Source organism: Amblyomma maculatum, chromosome 4, assembly GCF_055883805.1.
Source record: "Amblyomma maculatum isolate TAMU_Amacu chromosome 4, ASM5588380v1, whole genome shotgun sequence".
NCBI classification, from domain to species: Eukaryota; Metazoa; Arthropoda; class Arachnida; order Ixodida; family Ixodidae; genus Amblyomma; species Amblyomma maculatum.
This window is the reverse complement of record NC_139347.1, coordinates 28,822,727-28,845,108: the sequence shown is the minus strand read 5'-3', so window position 1 is coordinate 28,845,108 and position 22,382 is coordinate 28,822,727. Positions and strand designations below refer to the sequence as shown.

The 22,382-nt window shown below is 45.2% G+C and overlaps 1 protein-coding gene across 1 annotated transcript; it reads right to left on the bottom strand.

Annotated features, from left to right (window-relative positions):
* Positions 1-213: 213 nt before the first annotated feature.
* cyc (basic helix-loop-helix ARNT-like protein cyc) lies at positions 214-21,133 on the bottom strand. The gene is made up of 14 exons (XM_084599805.1): positions 21,072-21,133; positions 20,605-20,670; positions 19,542-19,699; positions 19,356-19,435; positions 18,154-18,246; positions 17,135-17,252; positions 15,840-16,107; positions 14,654-14,800; positions 11,115-11,221; positions 9,832-9,982; positions 7,215-7,454; positions 3,042-3,129; positions 1,973-2,135; positions 214-837 (listed from the first exon to the last, which is right to left on the bottom strand). The coding sequence occupies exons 1-14, from the start codon at positions 21,131-21,133 to the stop codon at positions 665-667; spliced, it is 1,914 nt and encodes a 637-aa protein (XP_084455931.1). The 3' UTR covers positions 214-664.
* Positions 21,134-22,382: the final 1,249 nt, after the last annotated feature.

Here is a 22,382-nt window from a genome sequence, read left to right as displayed (position 1 = left end):
GGCGTAGAGGCTAAAGAACGCGACATATTCACTAGCCACGACATGCGCCAGTCCTCTTTAGGCAGCAGCGCAGTCAAACTATAATGACGTCACGTAAACAGTACATGCAGAGCCATGCGACTTGCGCTGTACACCACAATAGCTGACATGCTGGATTGAAAACGCAGGAATCCACTTGTTGCAGCCAATAACGCGGATCGTTGCAGTGTTGTCTTTTTTTTTGCTGGCCTCTACTTCTAATTTCAAGCATCCGTACTTTAGGCAAATGCGCGCGAAATGGCTGCGAATGCGCTGCATGACGTAGTATATACCGCTTCCATTGTGTGTACTAAGACAGGACGAGGGAGTGAAACCGGCACTGCTGGCAAAACGAAACTGGCTGGTGAGCACACACGGCCCAAAACAGAGGATCACTCATAGCGAAAAGGCCTGCGTCCTGCCGCAGGCACTCAGCCCTAAAGCTGGCTCCAGTTCAGCGAAGCGCTTCCCTTCGGCTTAAGTCCACAATACCACGCCGACACGGGTTGGAAAGGTTCTTCTTGTGTGCGTGGACATGAATAGCACACTTGGACGTGAATACTGACTGTCGTCTTCTGGCGCACACCACGCGTGGCTGTTCTCCGGTCCAGTACAATTAGCCACTAGCACGGTCCGCGAACAGGGTTCATGGCAGTGGCCAAGGCATGCCGCTGAAGTCCACTGGACCCCCGAGCCCGGCGTCTGCTTCCAGAAGGCTCATGATGACGGCCATGGCCGCCTCGTCGTTCCCCTCGCTGTTGCCCTGGCTCCCAGCGCTGAGGATGTCCCGACTCACGAAGCTGTTCACCAGATCCAGCTCTGGGCGGTAGAAGTAACGCAAATGTTAAAGGTGATACTTGCCTGCTGATTCCCGGTGTAAGCGATCAGCTTTTTTCCCGCAAAAAAAGGCCAAAAAAAAAAAAAGATCATTGTAGCGAGCACGCTGGCATAGGAACGGAAATTTCTCAAATCGCAACAAAAAGTGTGCAGCTACCCCCCCCCCCCCCCCAAAAAAAAAAGCAACAAAGCTACACACTGCAGAAATGTACTACATCAGCTACTAAAAAAAACTGCAGAACAACAGAAAGTCCTCAAGTCCGAGAAAACTACAAAAAAATGCCATATTTTTGGCACAGTTTTGTCGTTTTCGTCGACTAGGCAAGCAAACAAAGTCAGCATAAAATATTTTGCCATAACACTATTCTCGGAAAAACGACACAGTTCAAACCAAACACAATACACACTGCAAGGGCAGCGTGAAGTCGTTGTAAACAGTAATATCTGCATTTGTGGTGCGGACTCGAATAACAGAAAATACATCTGTTCAACATCACTCTTTGAAGAGACCGCAAGCTGTTTAGCGCAAGAGACCGCTCACGACGCAAGTATTAATTTGTATTTCAATACGCATTAGGATCAGCGTCATCTCGTATGCGCGAGTGCTTATGCGAGCATCGTTACATGTGCTATTTTAGGAACGCGGGGGAGAGCAAAGTATTACAGCGCTACACCTAGATGAGCATTTAAGGCAGCGCGGAAAACACACTGCTCACAGCGAATAGTATACTTTCGCAAATGGCTTCACTCGGCTAACATGAAGCTGCTCTTTTGTGTTTATCTTTCAGCCCCTTCAACTACCACTTTGGCAAGCACAACATTGCATCGATGCTCGTAATACAAGTAAATGCAAGCACATTCTTATGCTGCACGCAAAGTTCATCGTGCGTTTATTCGAAATTAAAAAGAACAGACCTGGCTGATATAAACAAGAGCGCTTATAACGTGGTAGAAGTTATAAAAGTGAAGGAGAACCGTAATCTGCTTGCAAACAGATCATAAAAATATTCCGCCTCAGTAAAGTATGGCCTAAGAAGAGCAATACTTTCTAGAAATCTCATAATCGCGAGGCTAGCTGTGTACGGTGCATTAGCTTCTCTGAAGCCGACTCACTCACCGGACTCCGCCATGGTCGCATTGGCTGGCGACGCGGACCGGAACGCGGCACTGTGACTCATCTGGGCTGGCTCAGGCGAGTCGGTCTGCATTTCGCCGCTCACGTCAGCCGCTGCTCCCAAACCCGAGCTGGGCGATGGACTGCCGAAGGCTTTCCTCGTTTCCTGCAGCCAGGGATCACACGATGTCGTTTCGAAAGCTACCTGAATGAAACTTTCAGCCCCTTTCCCTGTCTTTGCCTCAACACTGCACTAACAGATGCATGGACATGTTAGCAACGACTGAAGCCAGCTTCATAGTACCACCGGAGTGGGGCTCGTCTTACACGCCCTAGAACGTTTGTAGAAAGGAAACGACACGTCGTTTTAACTATACATTCCAATGCTGCGACTAGACTTGGGACTAAAGCAAACCAGCAAGATAAAAGACGTCGGTGTGCATTTTAGCTTCACTAATTAAGGCTTGATCATTCATGATCTGATGATGCCGAGCTTGGTCTCAAGGTCACTGGTGACAGGCCTTGGATTACGTCGTTTTCGAGCAGCAAGCTCGCTGTCGCGAAACTGTTGCAATAGGTTTTTCATGCGGTTGAAAAGGAACAGAAGACTGAAAAGCTTTGAAATCGGTCATTTCACTAGCATTTCATGTTTTTCATTACAGTGGCGTACTGTTTCAAGAATTAGCAGAGATTCGGCAAGCTGCCGCACCTTCTGTGATTTGGGTATGGTGTCCTTTAGACTTTTCAGGCAGTTTACATTAAAAAAAAAATTTAAATTGCCTCAACAAGCTGCGGGTACAGGAAGAAAATAAAATATTACGTAACTTCTGAACACATAGAATATAAAAGTTAAAGCGTTTAAACATTCCAGGCCGAGTAGTCGGCCTGCTGGTATTAAAAAAATAATAATGGAGGATTGCTTCTGAGAGATGTATTTTCAAACATATTAGGCATGGGATTTTTAAAGGTGATTTACTTTCTTCGCGGCTAATCTTGAGTTCTAAAGAATCGAGCTAGACCTCAGGGCTACTCAGCAGAATTTACACTAAGATCATGTTTTGTCACCGCTTACCTCTGATGTAGATGGTTGGTTTGTCGAGCCACTAAGGCAGCTTGCATCCAAAATTGTTGGGCTGGAACTCTGACAGGCTTCTTTTGTCCTGAAAACGAACAAAAAGCTGTCAAACTTCGCATTTATATAACTACTTTCACAAGGCGTAGCCGTGAGCGGCAGCAAAGACAACCAACAAGAATTACAGCGCAAATATAATTTCGCGCGCCGCGAGAAAGCGTAAAAACGATGTACCGCAAGAGTGGCAGGCGTTATTTAATGCTACGTCGGTTGTTTGAACATGAACCATCTATTATGGGCGAAATACCATTTTAAATGTGTAGACCACACCTGAATGTATGTGATGGAAATAGAGGAAATAGTATGGATTCCAAGAGAACGAAAAGGCAGCAAGAGACAACAGATGTTCAAGTGAGATAAGTATAGGAAATTATTTTGGAAAAGAGCGGCTGAGTGACCTGTGCAATACAAGCCAACAGTCGGCGAGGCCAAGGAACGCATTGGGGATTGTACTTTGTCTTTTTTTTATTTTTACTTCGATAATCACAGAAATTAGTAATGCAATCTGTTTAGGAGAAAGATGATTAAACACAAAGTAGAAGAAAAAACAACGTGCCGATGGTGGGAACCGAACCCACTTTCTACGTCTGCCGCTATGGTTGAGGGTGGCGCTGGTGAACACTCTCAAGGTTCGTATACAGACAACATTAATACCCAAGAAAGTAGCAGGGGGACAGCGACCGATGTAGCTCAATTGGAAGAGCACCGGACATGAATATTCGGAGGTCGTGGGTTCGGTTCCCACCATCGACACGTTGTTTTTTCTTCTACTTTGTGTTTAATAATAAAGAAAGTACAATCCCCAATGCTTTCCTTGGCCTCGCCGACTGTTGGCTTCTTTCCTTCATGTATTATAACGAGCACCCTCATTTCCCCTTCATTTATCTGTCTGTGCAATACAAGACTTATTAGTGGAAATGCTATGCCCTGCAGTGGATGCAACGCATATGACAAAGATCAGGAAGGAAATAACGATTACGGTGAGGACAATGGCGCTGGTGATCATAATGATTAACTATCACTTGCTTGAGAGACGAGAGTGTACGCCATTTCTCTGCGCCTCAAGAAATAACTAAGATTACCTTAATCGAATGTGAGACGCACTATAGTGCTGGGCAAAAACGAACACTGGAAATGCCACATTAAAGGCAGCCACTGTTGAGGGCTCAGTGCAGTTCATTGTACTGTGCAAACAGCACAGCGTACCTTTTGTTTCCATAACGCACATCAATTTAGCTATGTTTGTACCTTTGACAAGAGTAGCCTTCTTACCATATCCGGACGCCATTTGCCCTAGTGTTTGAGCACTTTCTATGCACATTTCCGCATCAAACTAAATGTTTCGACGAGCGTTGGTAGGCACGACCAGCTCCTCCTCCGAGCATGGTTGTTGGTACCAGCTCAATAGAGGTATAACTCTTCGTTACAAACATATAAGCGGACTGCAGCGCCGCCGTCGCTGAAATTCGCCCATGACCAATATGTCTTGAAGAAAAGAGCTGAAAAGATCTCACTGCTATTATAGCGTACCGGTTACTCACGCCTGCCTGCTTGCGGGGCAAGGGAGGAATTTTCAGCACCCGTTAACGCAGCGCGGCCGCCGTTTTGTAAACAAACAGCATTCACTTCATAAAGATGTCTTCGCATTAGCTGCACGTAAGCCCTGGGAATGTTGGTCGTCAGCCATTTTAGTGTGTTTGTACAGCAGACAATTTTTTTTTCCATCCAGTGAATCGTCCTAGGCGCTCTCAGCACATCCAAATCCGGCATCGCTGATGGCACGCAGTGGAAAGCGTGCGACCTCGATTGATGGTCACATTCGCGGCAGCAAGGTGCTCAGTCTGGAGTAAACCAAGATCAGGAACCCGTTACATCTATTGACAGTGTCATTATCAGCTTAACTATACTCACTACAGGACAACAATCCCTCTCATAGCCCGCCAATAAGTCACGTCTTGTACCTGCTGTGGACGTTTTATCCGCACAAACTTCCCAATCTCATCCACCCACCTAATTATCTGCTTCCCCTTCCTACGCTTGTTTTCTCCTGATATCCAGTCAGCTACCATTTGCAAGCACCAGTTTTCTTGCCTTCGCATTACGTGCCTGACCAGTTCTTGATTCCATCCACAACATGAGAAACTTCGCGTTTGATCCCTGACCACTCTGCACTCTTCCTGTCTCTTAACGTTTTCCTTCACTAACATTTTTCACAAGCCTCTACGTTTGTGCGTACCAGTAAGCTGCCGCTGTTATATACCACTTTCTTAAGATACTGAATAGCTACCATTAATGATGAGGAAATCCTTGCGAAACGCCCTTCAGCTCAATTGTAATTATTTCACCCTCGTGATCTGGATATGTGGTAACTACATCCCGTAAGTAGACTTATTCTTTTAACACTTCCTGGGTATAAAAGTTGTGGGTGAGAGAGGGATGAGTGAAGACAGTACAGTCATATCACAGACATGTCACATCACATCACGTCACAGTCATATCACGTAACATAAAAAATCATAGCCTTTCGATCAGTCCTGTGCTTTTCATAAAGCGGATCAGTGCCTGGGAGGCCTTCACCGCAGACGATCGCCGTGGCGAAGGACCTGGGATCTTAATTTGCAGTGCAGGGTAGCAAACCAGTTCCTCTACCGGTTAACCTCCCTACTTTTCCTCCTCATCTTCCATCTCCTCCTTAACACTTCCTGCGTCTCGTTACTAATCGTTAATTGCCGTATTCTTACTACACTGTTCAACATTACACTAGTTTTCTGCGTATTAATTTCTAGCTTGACTGTTCTGCTTTGTCTGTATAAGTTGTTGAATATACTTTGATATTTTATTACCTTATTTGTGGAGGACTATACTGTCAGTGCAGCTTCTACAGATAGCTATCTTGCAGTGTTTCTACATGTAGCTCTTCCCCGCCCTAGTTCCACAGCGCCTGTATCAATGCTGAAGGTTCAACTGAGTTATATGCTTTTTTGCAATGCTTTCTATTCTTTGTATCTCAATGGCGGAAACCTTTTACTTGTGCTAGAACTGATGTCTTTAGAATAATCCCCAAATTCAGAGTAAATCCACTTAAAGGCAAAAAAGAAGTTGATTTTAGCGTCCACCTGAGCAAAGCCACAGGCAAATCCTTGATTGTGGAAAAGGCGAGGATGGGGTTGGGTACAAAAAGGGCAGAGAAAGTATTACGAGAAAGAATTTGACGATATTGAGGAAGACTGTAATAATAGTGCGCTACAGTACACTGCAGACACGGAGTTCCATCTAACGCTGATTGGACCTTGAAATGAACTCCATTTTCACGTTATGACCACGTGGTGTAGATATCGTGGTGCTTACAGGTCGCCATACTCTTCGCAAAGCAGGTCTTGTAGACCTTGTAGGCTTTGTAGGTCTTGTAGATTTAGGTTTTGTACATCTTGCCACGCAAATTAAAACGGCGCTGAACAGCCCGAAGAGGCCTTTGTGGTTTTGAAGTGGCATTCGATGGTATTTCATAAACAGTAGGGATGTAGGCGAGGTCGTCCTCTTTGACTTCAGTCTAATCTCTGTGAACAAACGTGTTCGATCGTGTGATCCTACTGTGGATAAAGTGAAATGGACAACCTAATCAAAAGGTTAACTTAAAGACTAAAATAAAGGACAGGCCTCCCGAATAGAGCTCTCCAGATGCCGTATTTTATTTTGCCTTGTTTGCACTATGGAAATAGTTTAAATGCACGTTTCACCTTGTGAATATGGCTTCGATTTCGGATCACGAATTTCTGGAGGTTCAGACAGGCAGAAACGAGGCTCCGTTGTAATGCTTATTCGGAGCGCAAGTGTGGTCCTCTTGACTGAGTAAAGCACTTCTTACTTAAGCACCAGTCCTGCTCTTTGCGTGCCCTGCGCCACCCTCGTCCTTCCTGCTCTAATGGTCAAGAGGTCGCTATAATACCATCTTTTTTTCCTTTCAGGAACTTTATATTTGGTTATTATCCTAAACACGTAGTTTTCACCACTGTATAACAGTGTCCGCCGTTAAAATTCAAGCCGTAAGCAACAATTTAAGTAAAAGGTTTCCTCCGCGTGACCTTTAGTCCCGAAAAGGGTTGGTGTGCTCACCTTATCTGGTTGCCGAAGACGTGCATGGCGATGTTGCGGCCTATCTTTCCGGCACCTACACGGGATCCTACGTGATGTGCAGCCAGCGCCCCCCTGGCCGGAGCCAGCGCCCTCCCGTGTTCCACAGGCACGACGCTGTGCATCACCACGTCCATGTTTTGGCCGCTGACGGCAGAGCCGGCGCACAGCAGTTCGTCCAGCTGGCCGTTCGAGCTATCGACGATCACCACTTCCTGAGACCTGCGCAGAAGGGTAGTCCAAAAATCACTGCTACGTCCGTCAATAGAGTAGCAGGGTTGCATGCTTCGGATGAATTTTAAGAGTTGAGCCTACTCCAGGAAAAAAGGAGAGTGGTGTTTCTAAATACGACATCAAGTGAAATCGCGGCAGCGTTGAAGATATCAACGTAACGGGCGTGGGCGACAGGAGGACGAGAAAGGTGCTATTTTAAAGATGGCGCGAAGAAAAAGCTCAGTAGCTTGTCGTTACATGTATTTGAGCAAGTAATGATATAGCATGCTGACTCCACCAATGTTTCCAGTTAAGACTTTCCGCCATGTTCTGTTGTCCCACAGAACGTTTCGCGAAAGTTCTCGGCTGTCATCTTGTCATCGCGGTGAGCAGCAATACGCCTGCTAGCCTGACAAGACAGCACCAAAGCGAAAGCTTTATATTTACAACCAAACTTTGGCAACAGCCAAGCTATGTCACATCTTGATAATAGTAGGATATTACTATGATGGTGGTGGTAACTGTAAAAATAGGATTGAATAATTATGATAGTTGTATGGTAGCAGCAGAATTATCAATTGTAAGCGTAAATTGGTCTAGCAACGGTTCATTTGCCGCATGGCGATAGACTTTGCGTAGCAGTGCTCAGATTCCAAATATCAAGCCAGAGCTGAATGATCCGCAAAGAAAACTTTCGTGCAGTTGCGCCAGAGTCACTGTGATCACAAATACAAAAAAAAAGCGCAATACTAAATGTGCAAAGGCTATAGGATAAAAACAACGTGTCATAAGTTTCTGTTGTATTCTGAGACCACTAATGTGGATATTATCAACTGGGCAGTTAATTAGACCGTTAACGCAATAGCTTGTAAAGCATAACGTGCGAGTACGTTGTTTAGGATTGACCAAACGGCATTGATTGCTGCTGACTCAACCCACCGATCAGATCAGCAACTGAAGGAATAAAAAGAAAGGACAGGAAATGAAATTTAGGAAGTTAACCAGAGGAATGAGTCAGTTGTTTACAACTGCATTTTGTTTCCTATCCTACAAGTAAGCTAAGTGTATTTTAGTGTCTTTTCTCTTTGCACCAGCAGCACATTTATATTTCTATATTTCTGGATATGGGCTTGACAACTGAGACATTATGCAATCGACAACAGGAGACGTTTTAATGGTCTATCTAGTTATGAAGCATCATGAAGCGAATGACTCTGCGACACCCACAAAGCAGGACAAACAAGCAGGTGAGCATGGCGTCACAATCGAGGCTTCTTTGGCCTACTGTGTGTGTTTAATATCGCATGGATTGGTTTCTGAGCACAGCAAGACATGGTCAAACTTCTATCCGTGTTTCTACGAACGTACAATTTACGTTTCCCTGCGTATTGACAATTTGAGATTTCACGTGGCAGTCCTTACAACTTTGACCTGAAAAAAATCTCATTTCTCTTCTAACTATAGGTTTATTAAAAAAGCAGCAAGGTAAATGAAAAGGTTTTACTGCCCACTGCGTTCTATATTATAACCCAGAGCATTTGAGCTACGGCCGGCGGAAATGAACGAAAGAGGAGGAACACAGAGGGGAAATACTTAGAGAAAGCACAGGATTAGAACTGTGCACAATGCTATACAAAACCCATTAAAAAAACTGGCAGTGGCTTAACTCTGCTATGCCTGAATATACGTAGCGTAAAGAATGCGCAGTAGAGCGCGGCGCAACTGTCGTAAACACGGCTCCGGCTAAAGGTCACACTTCGGAGAGGAGCGCACGCCGGCGGCGGCGAGGAGGCGACGCACCTGCGCCTCTCGTGACGTCACGCGGCTCTCGCGCATTCGCATAACGGGTGGCGCACACTGACGCGAAGCTCGGCTCTGACCCGCATAGTGTAGCTTCACGCTACAAAACATTGCAAGACAGCGCACGGCTCTCCCGCTATTGTCCGAATACCTGAGCAGGCTAACACCACAAGTGGGCGGCCAATGTTCGCACTTCGCCTGCCTCGTGATGTCCCGTAGTTCCCTGCTCGTGGACGCAAACGAACGTGTAAAGCTAGAGTACAAATTTACCACACCTGACTACGGATGCACACATGCTTGGGGTGGAGTGTGATAGAGCATGCACAATACTTACAAATCGCACGTGGCATGTGTAACAAAAAAAGAACAAACATGGTACCCTGTATACAACAACCGGATGGAGAGGTGCGCCTGGATGTGTATCGTACAAGGTAGCACGTGGGGAGTCTTCCGAAAATGCGCATTACGTCATGCATGGTGTTATCTGCAGCTCAGTTTCTTTGAACGCACAGCCCAGATCGAATACTTTGCAATGATATTGCTCGCTTACCAGATGTTCTGCATCTTTTAAACTACAGGATCGTACCTGATGAGCGTGTTGATGGCAACTAGGCACTCGACCTCCTTGGTCCACGGGTTCCTGAATGCCTTCCACGAGGTCTGGAGGCAAACGAAAGAACCTTCTTTGACGCGGAACTTGTACGGCTGGGTGCACACCGTCTCGTTCGTCTGCAGAACTGCGAGGCCAAAGAAAACAGAAGGAGTGATTACTCTCGCTGATCTGGTGCACTTTGTTCATACGTTCGGTCCTAACTGTTACCCAGATACGGGTGGGCAATCAAAAAAAAAAAAAAAACAACGACAAGGCAGAATGCGCACAGAGCCGTGTACACTTAGACATCCGGCGTGCTGTTCTAGCGAAGCGCAACACACTAAACTAAATATTTGTGTATAAGAGGAGCACGAGAACAATTTTATTATATTTAGCTTCTATGTATTAAACACTTCTTGAAGATGGAACTGGACTTATTCACAATTTGACAATGTAACAACATCATCTGGAAGTTTATTCAGGTGTCGTACAGCAACAGGTAGCGTGCCTGTTTGAAACAGTGTTTAGAAATTCTAATTTCATCTGTTTCAGGTATCTGCTGTGCTTACAATGGGGATTAGCGATGAATCACCCTGTATGTAATTCTGTTTGTGGACATGCAGCAGGTCGTTCATTATGGCATAGAACAGGTACAGGCGCTTTCATTCCCTTTCAAGATGGAGGAGAAGCAAGAGCCCTCGTGCATGAAACGGGGAAACAGTCTTTCCTGCGATGACTTTAGTGCATGAAATGCAAGTCATCCTGACACTGGATGCGCTTGTACAATTTTCAGAGTTAGCTTTGATACGCGGATGCCAAGAAACGTGCATATGAAACGCATTTGGCTCAAATAAGAGACGTCCCCTGTTGGCTTCTCGCACCATTTAAGTGCGTCACTTCGATCCACTTCCACATTATTAACGTGTTTCTTTAAGATTTACAATCCGCATTTATGCCAGCTGCAATTAGTCACACCATCAGCATTTTTTATGGATAAGGGATCTAAGCTCTAGTGAACTAAAAAAAACACCGCAAAATTTGTTTCATTCAAAGAAACGGTAAACCGCTTACCTCGAGGGCCATAGCTCGACCTTTACATAATGTAATGTCCATTTTTCTTTAAAAGCATTATGCCCAGAAGCTAGCAGCAAATGTCAGCCCTAATTTATTTGCCCTGCTTTGAAATACTTTGCTTGGCTAGATGTCTTATTCATCAGAGTGCTCTTCAATATTTATAGTGTGCTTAGCATTATTGTGTGGCAGCTATCAGCTATTACCTTTCTTGTGGCATTCTGATAGCCTCAAGACGTCGTCTTGGCAGTAGTACTCGTAACACGCCGTGCCGAGCAGCTCTTGTGGTAGGTAGCCGAGGATCAATGTCGCCCTGCGCATGGAAGAGCACGCTCAGTTTAGTTTTAGCAAGAAATTTTCGGCGCTCCTGAGACATATTATAGGTAAAAGAATCTTCATAAAAAGAGTTGCGACAGAAAGCTATACTATAAATGATCAACTTAGACTGCAATGGAGACAGTGAATTAGAACACATGATATAGTCTCAAGTGGATACAGGACGCGAACATAGGAAATCGTACCGCAGTGTGTATTCATTGTGGTATTCTTTCTTTAAAAATTAAACGATTGTGCATAGGTTCACTTATGAGCCTAATAAAGAAGGCCTTTCATCCTCCTTCTCTTCCACCTCTTCCCTCTACCTCTTCTCTTCTACCTCTATCGTGTGTGTTTGTGTACTTGTTATAATTTCTTTTTTTTTTTTCTTTGACCTTCGTCGTTGGCGACATCGCCATCTCAGGACTCCTCTCCTCGACATGCGAGAATGAAGACCTAACTAACCGAAAGGAGAAATTATGCCGACGTCAGAACCTATTGCGACGTCTCGCGGACACACCTCGCGAACGCAAGATTTTCACTGTGAGCCTAGAAAGGCTTTCGTCTTAATAACTGTATGCTGCATGTCACCGAGGCGAGCTATAAGGATGCATCATTCTTCCCAGCAAAAATATTCCTATGCCAACTGCGGATATCCATGGACGATGTAATGGGAATTACTTCGCTGCAGAACACCCATCCTTCGCATCGTGTCTAAAGCGCCAGTGTGTGACACCTGAACACTGCGCCAGAAGCAGAGCGATAGCATCTCCAGCGCCATAGGTACACTGAGCGCAATAATTGAACACAATCGCTGTGACATCCATAAACAAAAGTTTAACGAGTGTCCGCGCTCCTATGCCAGAGGCTGGCCACAATGCCTGTTTCTAAGCCGCATTCAAAACGTATATCGGCGAATAACGTGAAGCTGTTATATCATGTCAAAACTTTGCAAGTTGAAATCTATCATTACGCAATGTCAGGATGCGCATTTGTGATTTGTTTTCATGCGCTGTGTTGCCTCGGGTATGACGAAGCCTCAATGCACCCGTAAAAACCGTGCAAGACTTCATTCATGAAGGAACTTCAGATACCGAGACAAGTTAGTGTCTTCCTATTTAAATATCTTTTACAAAAAAATATTAACATGGCCTTTTTCTTTGCGTCAGTTCGTCTTTTTTTTTTTCTAAAGGCGCAATGTTAGCAGATGTAAAGGTGAATGCTGAGCAAGAACGCAGTAACGACCACATACCTAACAGCGCGGTATGCCGCAGTATATAGGCGACATGCCGCGCAGAAAAGACACAGAAATTTCTCTTTCTTTCTTTCTTTCTTTCTTTCTTTCTTTCTTTCTTTCTTTCTTTCTTTCTTTCTTTCTTTCTTTCTTTCTTTCTTTCTTTCTTTCTTTCTTTCTTTCTTTCTTTCTTTCTTTTTTTATCCCTTCCCTGCTGGCTTGGCTCCTGACTTGCTTTGGGTTACTGATTTCTGCAGCTTTAACCTCTGCAACGGGCTTCAGTGAGAAGCCTCGAGTAATGTCCCGGTAACCGCTCACGTCATTGCTGTGGCTAAAGATACAAGGACCAGATATGAGATCTTTTCTTTTCTTTTTTGTTATATCGGACGAATCAGATCTATGTCCTTCGAGTCTGTGTGCTAATGGTATAAGTCGGACCAATCAACCAGGCACATTTCTTCCCCGTGTACGTCGGGCAGATCCAATCAGTGTTTTTCAAAGCCAGGAGTATCTGACTAAAATTTCTCGTGGGTTCGGTATGGCTACGGCAGTGTTTTTTTTATTTGGTCGATTACATGGGCAAAATGCGGCACATGCAAGCTGACACGATTTTATAAATGCGGGTGGCGCGTGTGGTGCAGCTTCCCTCTCTACTTTACCCGCGCAACATTACCCTCCGGAATGAAGCGCTTGAAGCAGTGAACTGTTTGCACCGCTACGCGTAAAGTAACACCGTGTCTTTCGGTTATATACTAGTTGGCACACGTCGTTGTGCTACAGCATGCACACTGCGAAATTACTCCTCGCTATTTCTATGCAGGTATCACTTACATTCCATTTTCTGCCGCGTACTGAAGTCCGCTTCATGGACTCTGATCATTTTCTTGCAGTGAGCTGTGTTATCCGGTAAACTGAGTGCGCGCTGCATGCCCGCTCGCGTGTGGCAATGGTTGAGCGGGGTCCGTTCCACTCGCGCTAACATCGAACCAGCGGGAGTTGAAACTCCATGTACGCGAACTTTCGTGAGAAGACGCAGATGCGGGGCTGGGCGGTTGCTCAGTCTTCACCAAACAACGTACCACGTTTATCAGCAAGCGGATGCATAAGGGTGGTGCTCGTCTTAGCCCGGCCGCCGATGCTGTACCAGCATAGGCCTCCGATAGATTCTACACGCCTTAATTGTTATACGGAACCAAAAAAGTTTAACGATGATCATTTCACTTACTCCGTATGCCGGTAAACGAGAGCTAGCACATACCTTACGGATTACCACTTGTTGCGGTCGGGTTTTCTGCACAGTAAGATCCGTGTCGTGCCGGGTGTAGGTGCTCTGTTCTCAGTGCCGGTAGAGGCCGGTACAGAATTATAAGCAGCGCAAATGCAAGTGATAGCTTGCATAAATTACAAGTAGGTCGAGGGTAGAACGAGAGGAAGGAGATGGCTACACAATATGACAGTGCACTGAGCAAGGGTTGAGGGGGAGCCTAAGTTCGTGAGCCAAACCAATGTTTCGATAAGGAGATTTGTCTTTGTACCCATTATGGGAATGATTAGTATGGGCGAAGCGAAGGCACCAATCGGATGTCCATCTCTGCTGGCACCCACTGCATCCCCTGCCACTATCTCTTGAGTGCAAACTACGGTGCTTGCCACGCACAACCAGACGGGAAGACGCCGATCAGAGTCATTTGTGGTGAGCACGGAGAATTAACGATGGGCGAACTTGTCTACGAAACTCCTTGAAAGTTGCAAAAATGTGGAGTACCTTGAGTACGCTTTGGGGGGAAGAGCGCGAGTGACGGGCATACGTTGGACGTAACTATCTATAGACCGACAGCGACGTCCACCGTGCCTTTGGTGCATCTTCAGACGCTTCGAAAACAAATGAGTGAAGGTAACGCAGAAGAGAGACCGGAAAGCGTGGCGTGACATGGTCCATAGGGTCACGAAGAGTCGGACACGACTGAACGCCTGAACTGAACTGAACTGAACGCAGAAGAGACGGCGTGGTATGCTGCTATTTAACTCATATCATTGTATTTCTTTCAGCAAGAAATTTACCGTCCACAGACACTGGCGATAAGCTCTGCGAATCTAAGCCTCGAAAATCACAGGAACAACACAGCACACAGATTTTCGAGCTGCTCTGCTGCATGCTGCTACGCTCTGGTCCTGAAGGAGCCCGCGAGAGCTTACTTTTTGTCGACGAAAAGGAATTTCCCGTCGACCGCATGCCGGGAGACGAACTGGATAGGCTCCACGTCCATGGCGTTCCTCGTAGCGGGGCTGCTCGCCAGGTCCCCGTGCACCCTGCCGACCGCCACCAGGCAGCTCAGGTTGCAGCTGCGGGGAACAGCCGGATGGTATCTAGTTTAGCACACGCGTTTGTGTGTGTGTGTTGGGGGGGGGGGGGGGGGGAGGGGGCGGAGTGCAAAGCTTGCACGATACTGCATTTCCCTCGACATGTCTTTCAAATAAAATTCTAGGGGACACTTTGGATCACTAAACTGCGATGAGGCGAAAGCCTCTTTCGCGCGGTGGTCCGAAGCCCTCCACTAAAGCACCTCTTTTTCTCTGTTTTCACTCCCACCTTCGCGATGACGCGATAGCGTAAGCTGCCAGCCAACATATAAAGCCCCGTTTTAACCGAGGCGTATGAACGTGCCTCCGTGGCCTAGGGGTAACGTGAACGCAAGGGTCTTGGCAGGCTGATTCTGATATCACCCTCCCATATGAAAGGAGGCCCGAGTTGGCAGCTGCTGCCAAACGTAATGTCAGGAAGCCCTACGTCCAGTTAGTGCTCGGCTATGTCAGCTGCCAGCTCCGTAACGAAAGCGTTACGGACGGAAGGAAAGACAAGATCCGCGAGCATGAATCATTAAAGGCTATCGCCTGAACATAATAGAAGAAAAGACGAGTATGTGGCGAAAAAACCACCTGATTAAAGTACATGTGGGTGGTGCACTAACTCATGCCCTATAAACTTAGGCTGGCTATTCAATTTGTGCCAGAAAAGCAGGTTGTCGGCAGCCTAGGTCAAGCTGAATTATAGCCTTCAAATTTATTTGTCACTTGTGCAGTTTAGTCTGTATATGCGGGGATAAATTTCTTCAACATGGGAAGATTAACGCTGTAAAGAACTTATATCTTGGTTTGTTTCTCAAATTGAAAAGGTAGCGTTTAGCAACCCCATTAACTGTTTACGGTTGATACCCTTCTTTCCCATTTGCTTCAGCAGATGTTCGCCATGGTTATCTTCCTAGCTTATTTCACAATAAGCAACCAGTGTGCTCGTACTCATCATTTCTTTTTACTTTGTTTTTGTGCAGTGGCTGAACGATGTAAGCTCGAGGGCTGCCATGGATGCCCATTAGACGCTCACCCTTCGCTGTCGTCTGGAGCGGCGGCATCGTCGGGCAGGCTAAGCTTGGCAGGCGCCCACGACTTGAGATAACCGGTGCAGTGGATCACCGAGTAGCGGCGGTCGAAGCTGTGCGACTTGCGGCGCCGCTGTCCGCCCGTCGTGGTGTCCGCCTCCTCCTTGACGGTAGCCTGCGTCTTGCACTTCATTCGGCAGAAGAAGGAGCGCCGCGCACCAGGACATAGCCGGCTCTGCCGCTGCGGAAAGTCGCCCTTCAGGGGCAACATCGCTGAAACCGGAGACAATAACAGTTGGTATACACAAAGAAGACAAGGAGCTTAAAGTGCATATCTTAGATAAGGAAACAAAAGAGCTAGGGCTCTCGTTTTTATGTGGTTAATGCCAAGAAATTAACAAACTGCGCTCATCTCCTAGCGGTCAATGATGAGACATTTTTCGCTCGTTGTCTAATGCATCCATCGTCAACTCGTACGCCCCAGGCTTGGTCATGGTGTCGAGGTAGCAAAGATATAATTGACAGAAAGAGGACTTGGTTCATACGGCTCGTTACTAGGTGCTACACTATTAGCATGAGGGGAAGGGAGAAAAAAAAAAGCAATGTATAGAGTGGTCGCTCATGAATCTACTATGGTAAAAAGTATTGAAAGAGTGACATTTTATTCCAAGTTAAGTACTTGTCGCGAATCCTCTCTTCGCATCAGATGACCAAAGTAGTTGGGCTTTAACTTTAGAATTTGAGCTTCCAAGAAGCAGTCAGGATTTCTGGTCACCAATATCGACTGATTTGATTTTCTGGCAATGAAACCTTTACTGCGCCTTTAATTTCCTGAAACCAAGTTTTTCATGCCGATGTCAGATTTTTCCCTAAACTTAAAGCAGGTTTTGAAAATTTAAATACTGCTTAACGACCATAGCAGTAAAAATATTTAGAGAGCTGACGACTGATCAATATCCCAGTTGCTTCACTGAGTTTTACCAACATCACAGTCAAAGTGAACATGCCTCTAATCTAGTCTTAAAAGCGTAACACTTCTGTGCTTTGGGCTTCCCCTCGGTGCGACACGTCATTTTCGCTACACATTATGTTGCTTTCTAAGCATACAAAGCTCTATTGCACGATCTCGGTGCAAGAACCACAGGGGGTCGACATTTCGGGACCCTTCCATTACGGCATCTCTCATAGCCCGAATAGCTTTTGGACGCTAAACCCCATAAACCAAACAATATAATGCTCCACTCTGCTGAACTATGTCATGCACACACAGTGTAGAAGACGGAATCACGTGAGCACACACTTTTTGCATCTATTAGCCTTTCCTTCGGAGACATATCTGGTGATGAGAGCTGTTCTTTGACCTTGGCGATGTCCTTCGGATGTAGAATGTCAAACCAGCTTTGTCCCAGGAGGTCTCCCTGAAAACAAATGACGAATAAATGCAAAACTGTCAGCACCGGAATTTACGAATTTCATTTTACGATAAGAGCACACAAAGCCTTTTCACACATTTGAAATCTATTTATCTCAAGTGCAGGGAAAGATATCCATTATTTGTCCTTCGCAATTAAATTTACGATGATAATTAAAGCAAGTTTCTAAATGAGATATCTTAGAGAACTATCCTGATTAGGATTCGATAAACCCAAGCCCCGTTTATATGGATACGAAACGCAAAAGCGCCGCGTACTGTGCGATTCTAGGAACGTAAAAGAACCCCAGGTGGTCTAAATTATCCAGAGGCCTCCATTTCGGCGTGCCTGATAGCCTGAGTAGCTCTGGGGCGTTAAATTGCATGAACAAAAACAAACCACATTTGCCCATGGAAAGTAACTGACGAGGCACAAATTTCGGCATCTTCACAACCAAACGAAAAAGTTTCATTACAACGTTCTCAATAGAGGCAGTGAATGTTCAGGAATAAGGTTTACTTATTCACAACTGCGCAGCACATGGGTAGGCAAGCTTATATAGTGTCACCTGATCCCAACGTTTTTCAATGACATAACGTTTGCAAGGATCAATTTAGTGTGCCTTGGAAACGTAATATTTCAGTGTATTCAAATATAGCTCTGCTTCAACAGAAGTGTAAAAAAAGTGCAGCCGGTTCGCGCACGTCACCATGCGATCTGTGAGCCAAAATAGCGTCGGAAACTTAGTCAGCCAACTCTCAAAAACAGCCTGCTTTCGATGTTACATTTACTGTTGCTTGTTGAAAGCACACTTCAAATTTTTCTAGCAAATCAAGAATTTTAATACTCGTTAAACGAAGGTGATCATGTCATCCAACCTAGCTGAGCACAGAAGTAGTCCGCTTACCTGAGAGTAATTCAATGTTTGCTGCACAGACTCCGACATAAAAAGGATTCGGCCACGGTCGCAGCTTACTACAAACAGAAAACCATCAGCACCCTGAAAGAGGACAATGGAATAAAAAGTCAGACAAAAGTTAACAATATTGGGTAAAACGTTCTCTTCTCAATCTGTCATGTTGAAATATGTTCATCGTGTTCGATTTCAACTGAAGGGTGCCCCTAATTTTCCTGAACGTTTGATGATGATGAAGCATAGTATAAGATTTACCCAATACCACTGGCATGATTGTAACACCTTTCTTACATGTTTTCGTGAAAGCAGTGGCTGAAAAAGGCCTCAACCTGACCCCGCGGTCGGCAATGATACCGCTTCATTTCTACCATCATGCACTGCCACCACTGCCAGTACAGCTACGTTGATTCATTTAAGGAAGAACAGACCCCGATGTAGAAAGACTAAACCAATATTATGCTTTTCGCATGTGCAGAACCTCGTTTCTGTCGCAACACATGGCACTTCGCTTATTTTGAACTTAGTTTAATGCAAAAGCCACATGCATAGAGAAAACGTGCAATCTTTTACGCATTTCACATCGAAAGTCCTGAAACTCTCTTTCGGGAGGTGAGAATAAGTTGTCGCGATACGGTGTGCGGCATGCGCTTCCTGCATATGCTTCGTTAAAAGCGTCAGTTGATCCTTGCTTCAGCCAATCTCACATGCTTCTGTAGTGTAGAATGAAGGGAAGGAAATGGCTACACGGTATCAAAGAAAACCGAACAAGGTTTGAGGGAGAATCTCATTTCGCAAGTCAACCCCTAGCGAAAAAGCTGTATGAGTCACAATAACCTCATACAGATTCCTCATACTAATCTCATACAAATCTCGTACAATCTCATATACGTCTCATTCATTGAATGATATTTGTACAAGAATATATGAGACTTGTACGTGTTTAGAATGAGATTTGTGTGAAAAATCGGTATGAGGTTATTGTGACTCATAAGGTTTTTTCACAAGGGACGTTTCGACAAAATGACTTGTCTTTCTCTGGACGAAGACAAGCCTGGCCCAGAAAAAGATAAGTGTTTCGAATAGAGATTAACCAGCGCGAACCACAGAACACAAGGTTGCTTTCTTCTTTTTGCCTGTGTTTTGCGCTGATTTACCTTTAATTTTATCGTCTTTCACGCCTGTCTCATACGTACTTGAAGAACAACGTTCTTGACGTCCTCGTCCGATATCCAGGGCGGTTTGTAATGACCTTCCGTGTAAGAGTTGATAGAGCCTGCGACATTTAGACAGAATTTTCAATGTGAGCGTGGACGCTAAGGATGAAGACCTAACGAAAGTCACGCAATCACAACGATGCACTACATTGAACTGGGACCCACCACGTATGGTTTTGATGTGCTGTACCGCCATCCGCAGCACGGTAAGCTTGTCTAACTTCCGGGACATGGCCTTGCACATGGGCACCAGTGACGACATCTCGGTGATGTACATGTTCATCTTGTCGCGGCGCCGCTTCTCGATCTCGCTGTGATTCTGCCTGCAGGGCCAACCGCAATAGTACGCTGCCTCAGTGCGCACACTCTGCCGTCATTAATTTCCTCATAGAAGGCATATTGCCTGTCGACGCTTAGAAATATGAGTAGGTCCATAAAAGCCACCAACTTTTTGCCTAATTGCACGCTCATTACGGGCTAAGAGGACAGGCTCATTTTATTTATTTTTTTTTTTTTTTGCGCATCTGCCATGTCCCTCCTCAGGTCATTCTCGATTCGTGAGTCAAAATAGTGCCAAATGATGCCGAAGCAAAGAGAAGGGCGTGGTAACACAGTCAAATTCTGGCTTTCTCTATCACAAGTACCGCATAAAATAAGCAGTAGGAAGAGTCAGCACATTCTGCATTTGAAAAATTCGCACTTTAAAAGCAGTAATTCTTATGTGCTTAAATGCAGTTCAAGACCGTTGGAACCATTTTTTTTTTTTCGGAAACTGCAAGGTACAAAATCAGGCACAAATACTAGATTCTGGGCATTATATTATGATTTTGCACATTGTAGTTGGTTGCTCGTGATTCTTTCAAAAGAACGCAAATAGTACGGATGAACAAGGGATACGCACGGCGCTCAACAGGTGACGAAAAAGCATAGCTGAGCTACTTTTTGTACGCCATTCGAGAAATAGTTCATAGCTTCACCCTACTGATGATTTCACGGTCTCAGCAACTGCACACCTGACATCTACACTTTACCCACATAAATGGCGTCTGCATAAAGTACGACGCCACAAAACACAAAGTCTTCACATTCAAAGAAAGCGAGCTGTCGCGATTTGCTTGGTTTCGGCGCCATTTTAAAGCTATTTTTTTTTCTCAGCAACTCCAAGTTTAAAAACAATTGAACAGTGTTTAAGAGGGATTAAACGTAAATGGTAGGACACGGGACGTACTTTTTGGCGTCTTCGGCCTCCGACCTGGCGGCACCGGCATCCTCCTCCTCGCCGTCTCCCATTTCGCTAGATTGGAATGATTAACAGCACTGTCAGACACTGCTGTGTGTAGGAAAATATGATGCATTCGCGATATAACACGGGCGCTGTGCAAGTGCGATAAGCTCTGCCCAGCGGGGACACTTTGAGTGGAAAGAAATTTAAACTTGGGATACCCATATTCAAGATCAAGTACGCGGACAGCTTCCCATTGTCTGCAGACCATACTTAACCTCGTATTGCAGCTGCCGTATTTTCAAATGACCGTCTTTGAAGTTTATTTTAAAACATATAAGCCAACCGGAGGCCTTTCTCGTTAACATCCCTGTCTTCCCTCCTCATCCCTATCTATCTGTCTATCTTTTCTGTACGCGATGGTATAATATTTTTGTGTCGCGGTGGTCACTAAAAGGGGAAAATGTCGGTACCTTAGTGTCCATAGTGTCCTCTTCGCGTTAGCCTCGCTCGAATAGTGCGCTCTGGAGTCCATGCTACCGGGTGTCCTGATGAACTAGAAGCGTCTGGCAGTCCAGAAACCTGCACGAAAAACACCCAAGTACAACCAGTGATAAGTTGAAGAGAGCACGCAACGTTCACTTGAGCATCGACGTTCCTTTGACAAAACTGTACGCGCAGTTGAGTAATACGGTCACAAAAACACTTTCTGTCTACGCGAAATGATCTCTCTTAACGCTATCAAATTACAGAGAAAAGCGACCTGAAAACAGTGCTAAGGTCTCATGCATTATGGTCATCACATCTTGGTACCATGCTGTGAGTACATTAGAGAGACTGAATTGAGCTGCATGGTTACTTGGACTGTATATAGGGCTAATAACAGCTTAAACATATGGAAACATGCAGATAGTCACTACCACCTTGACCACTTTTGTGCAGGTGAATGTGACTAATCTGTTGTTATACACATGTTCAGCTCTCTTGATCATCATTTTTAACTGCGAGGCAAATGTGCAATACTGCATGTGGCTGTTAGGAGTATACTGATGGGAATGGTATAGTCATGCCTATCGATATATTTATACCAATATGTCAATGTCAATCATTTTGTTTTACATCTCAATGTTCGATCTTTTGATAAGCATACATTTTTCTTTATTAATGGTATAGGATGTACTGAACTGATTCCATGGGCGCCATTTTGTCATGCTGTGTATAGGTTCTGGTGTGCAAGCCGGAGCAGGAGGCGATAAACCAATTAGGTATGCTTGGAGCCTTTCGCTATGCTACTTGTACCACAAAATGGCGGAAACTGTGACATAGATAAACACTTCTTGCATAGGACATACATATGGCAACCTTTCACACTGCCTATTTTCATGTCCAGTTGCATTTCAATCGGGATTCTTTTCCACCTCCTCCCATACTATCTGGACCTGGGTGGACTGGCTTGGTGCTGAAGGTGAAGAACAGCGCCTGTTCGTTCAGCAGGCCACAGATGTATAGGCGCCTAAGCGTTGCGCCTATCCATCTATACATCTTTACTACTATGGCAAAATATTTCAATCCAGGATTTTGGGACACCTGCTAATTGCGAGAAAACTGTGGGATATTCATGCCGCTATTTACGCGTTGATGGAAGTGGTCCTCATTGGTAGAAAATCCTTTCCTTTTTATTAAGGTACCGCACTCACGCCAATCAGTTAATTGGCCATAGAAAACCAATGGCGTTACTTTTTGACAGTAATTGTGAAACAACAGCGGTGTTACAAGAACCTCTT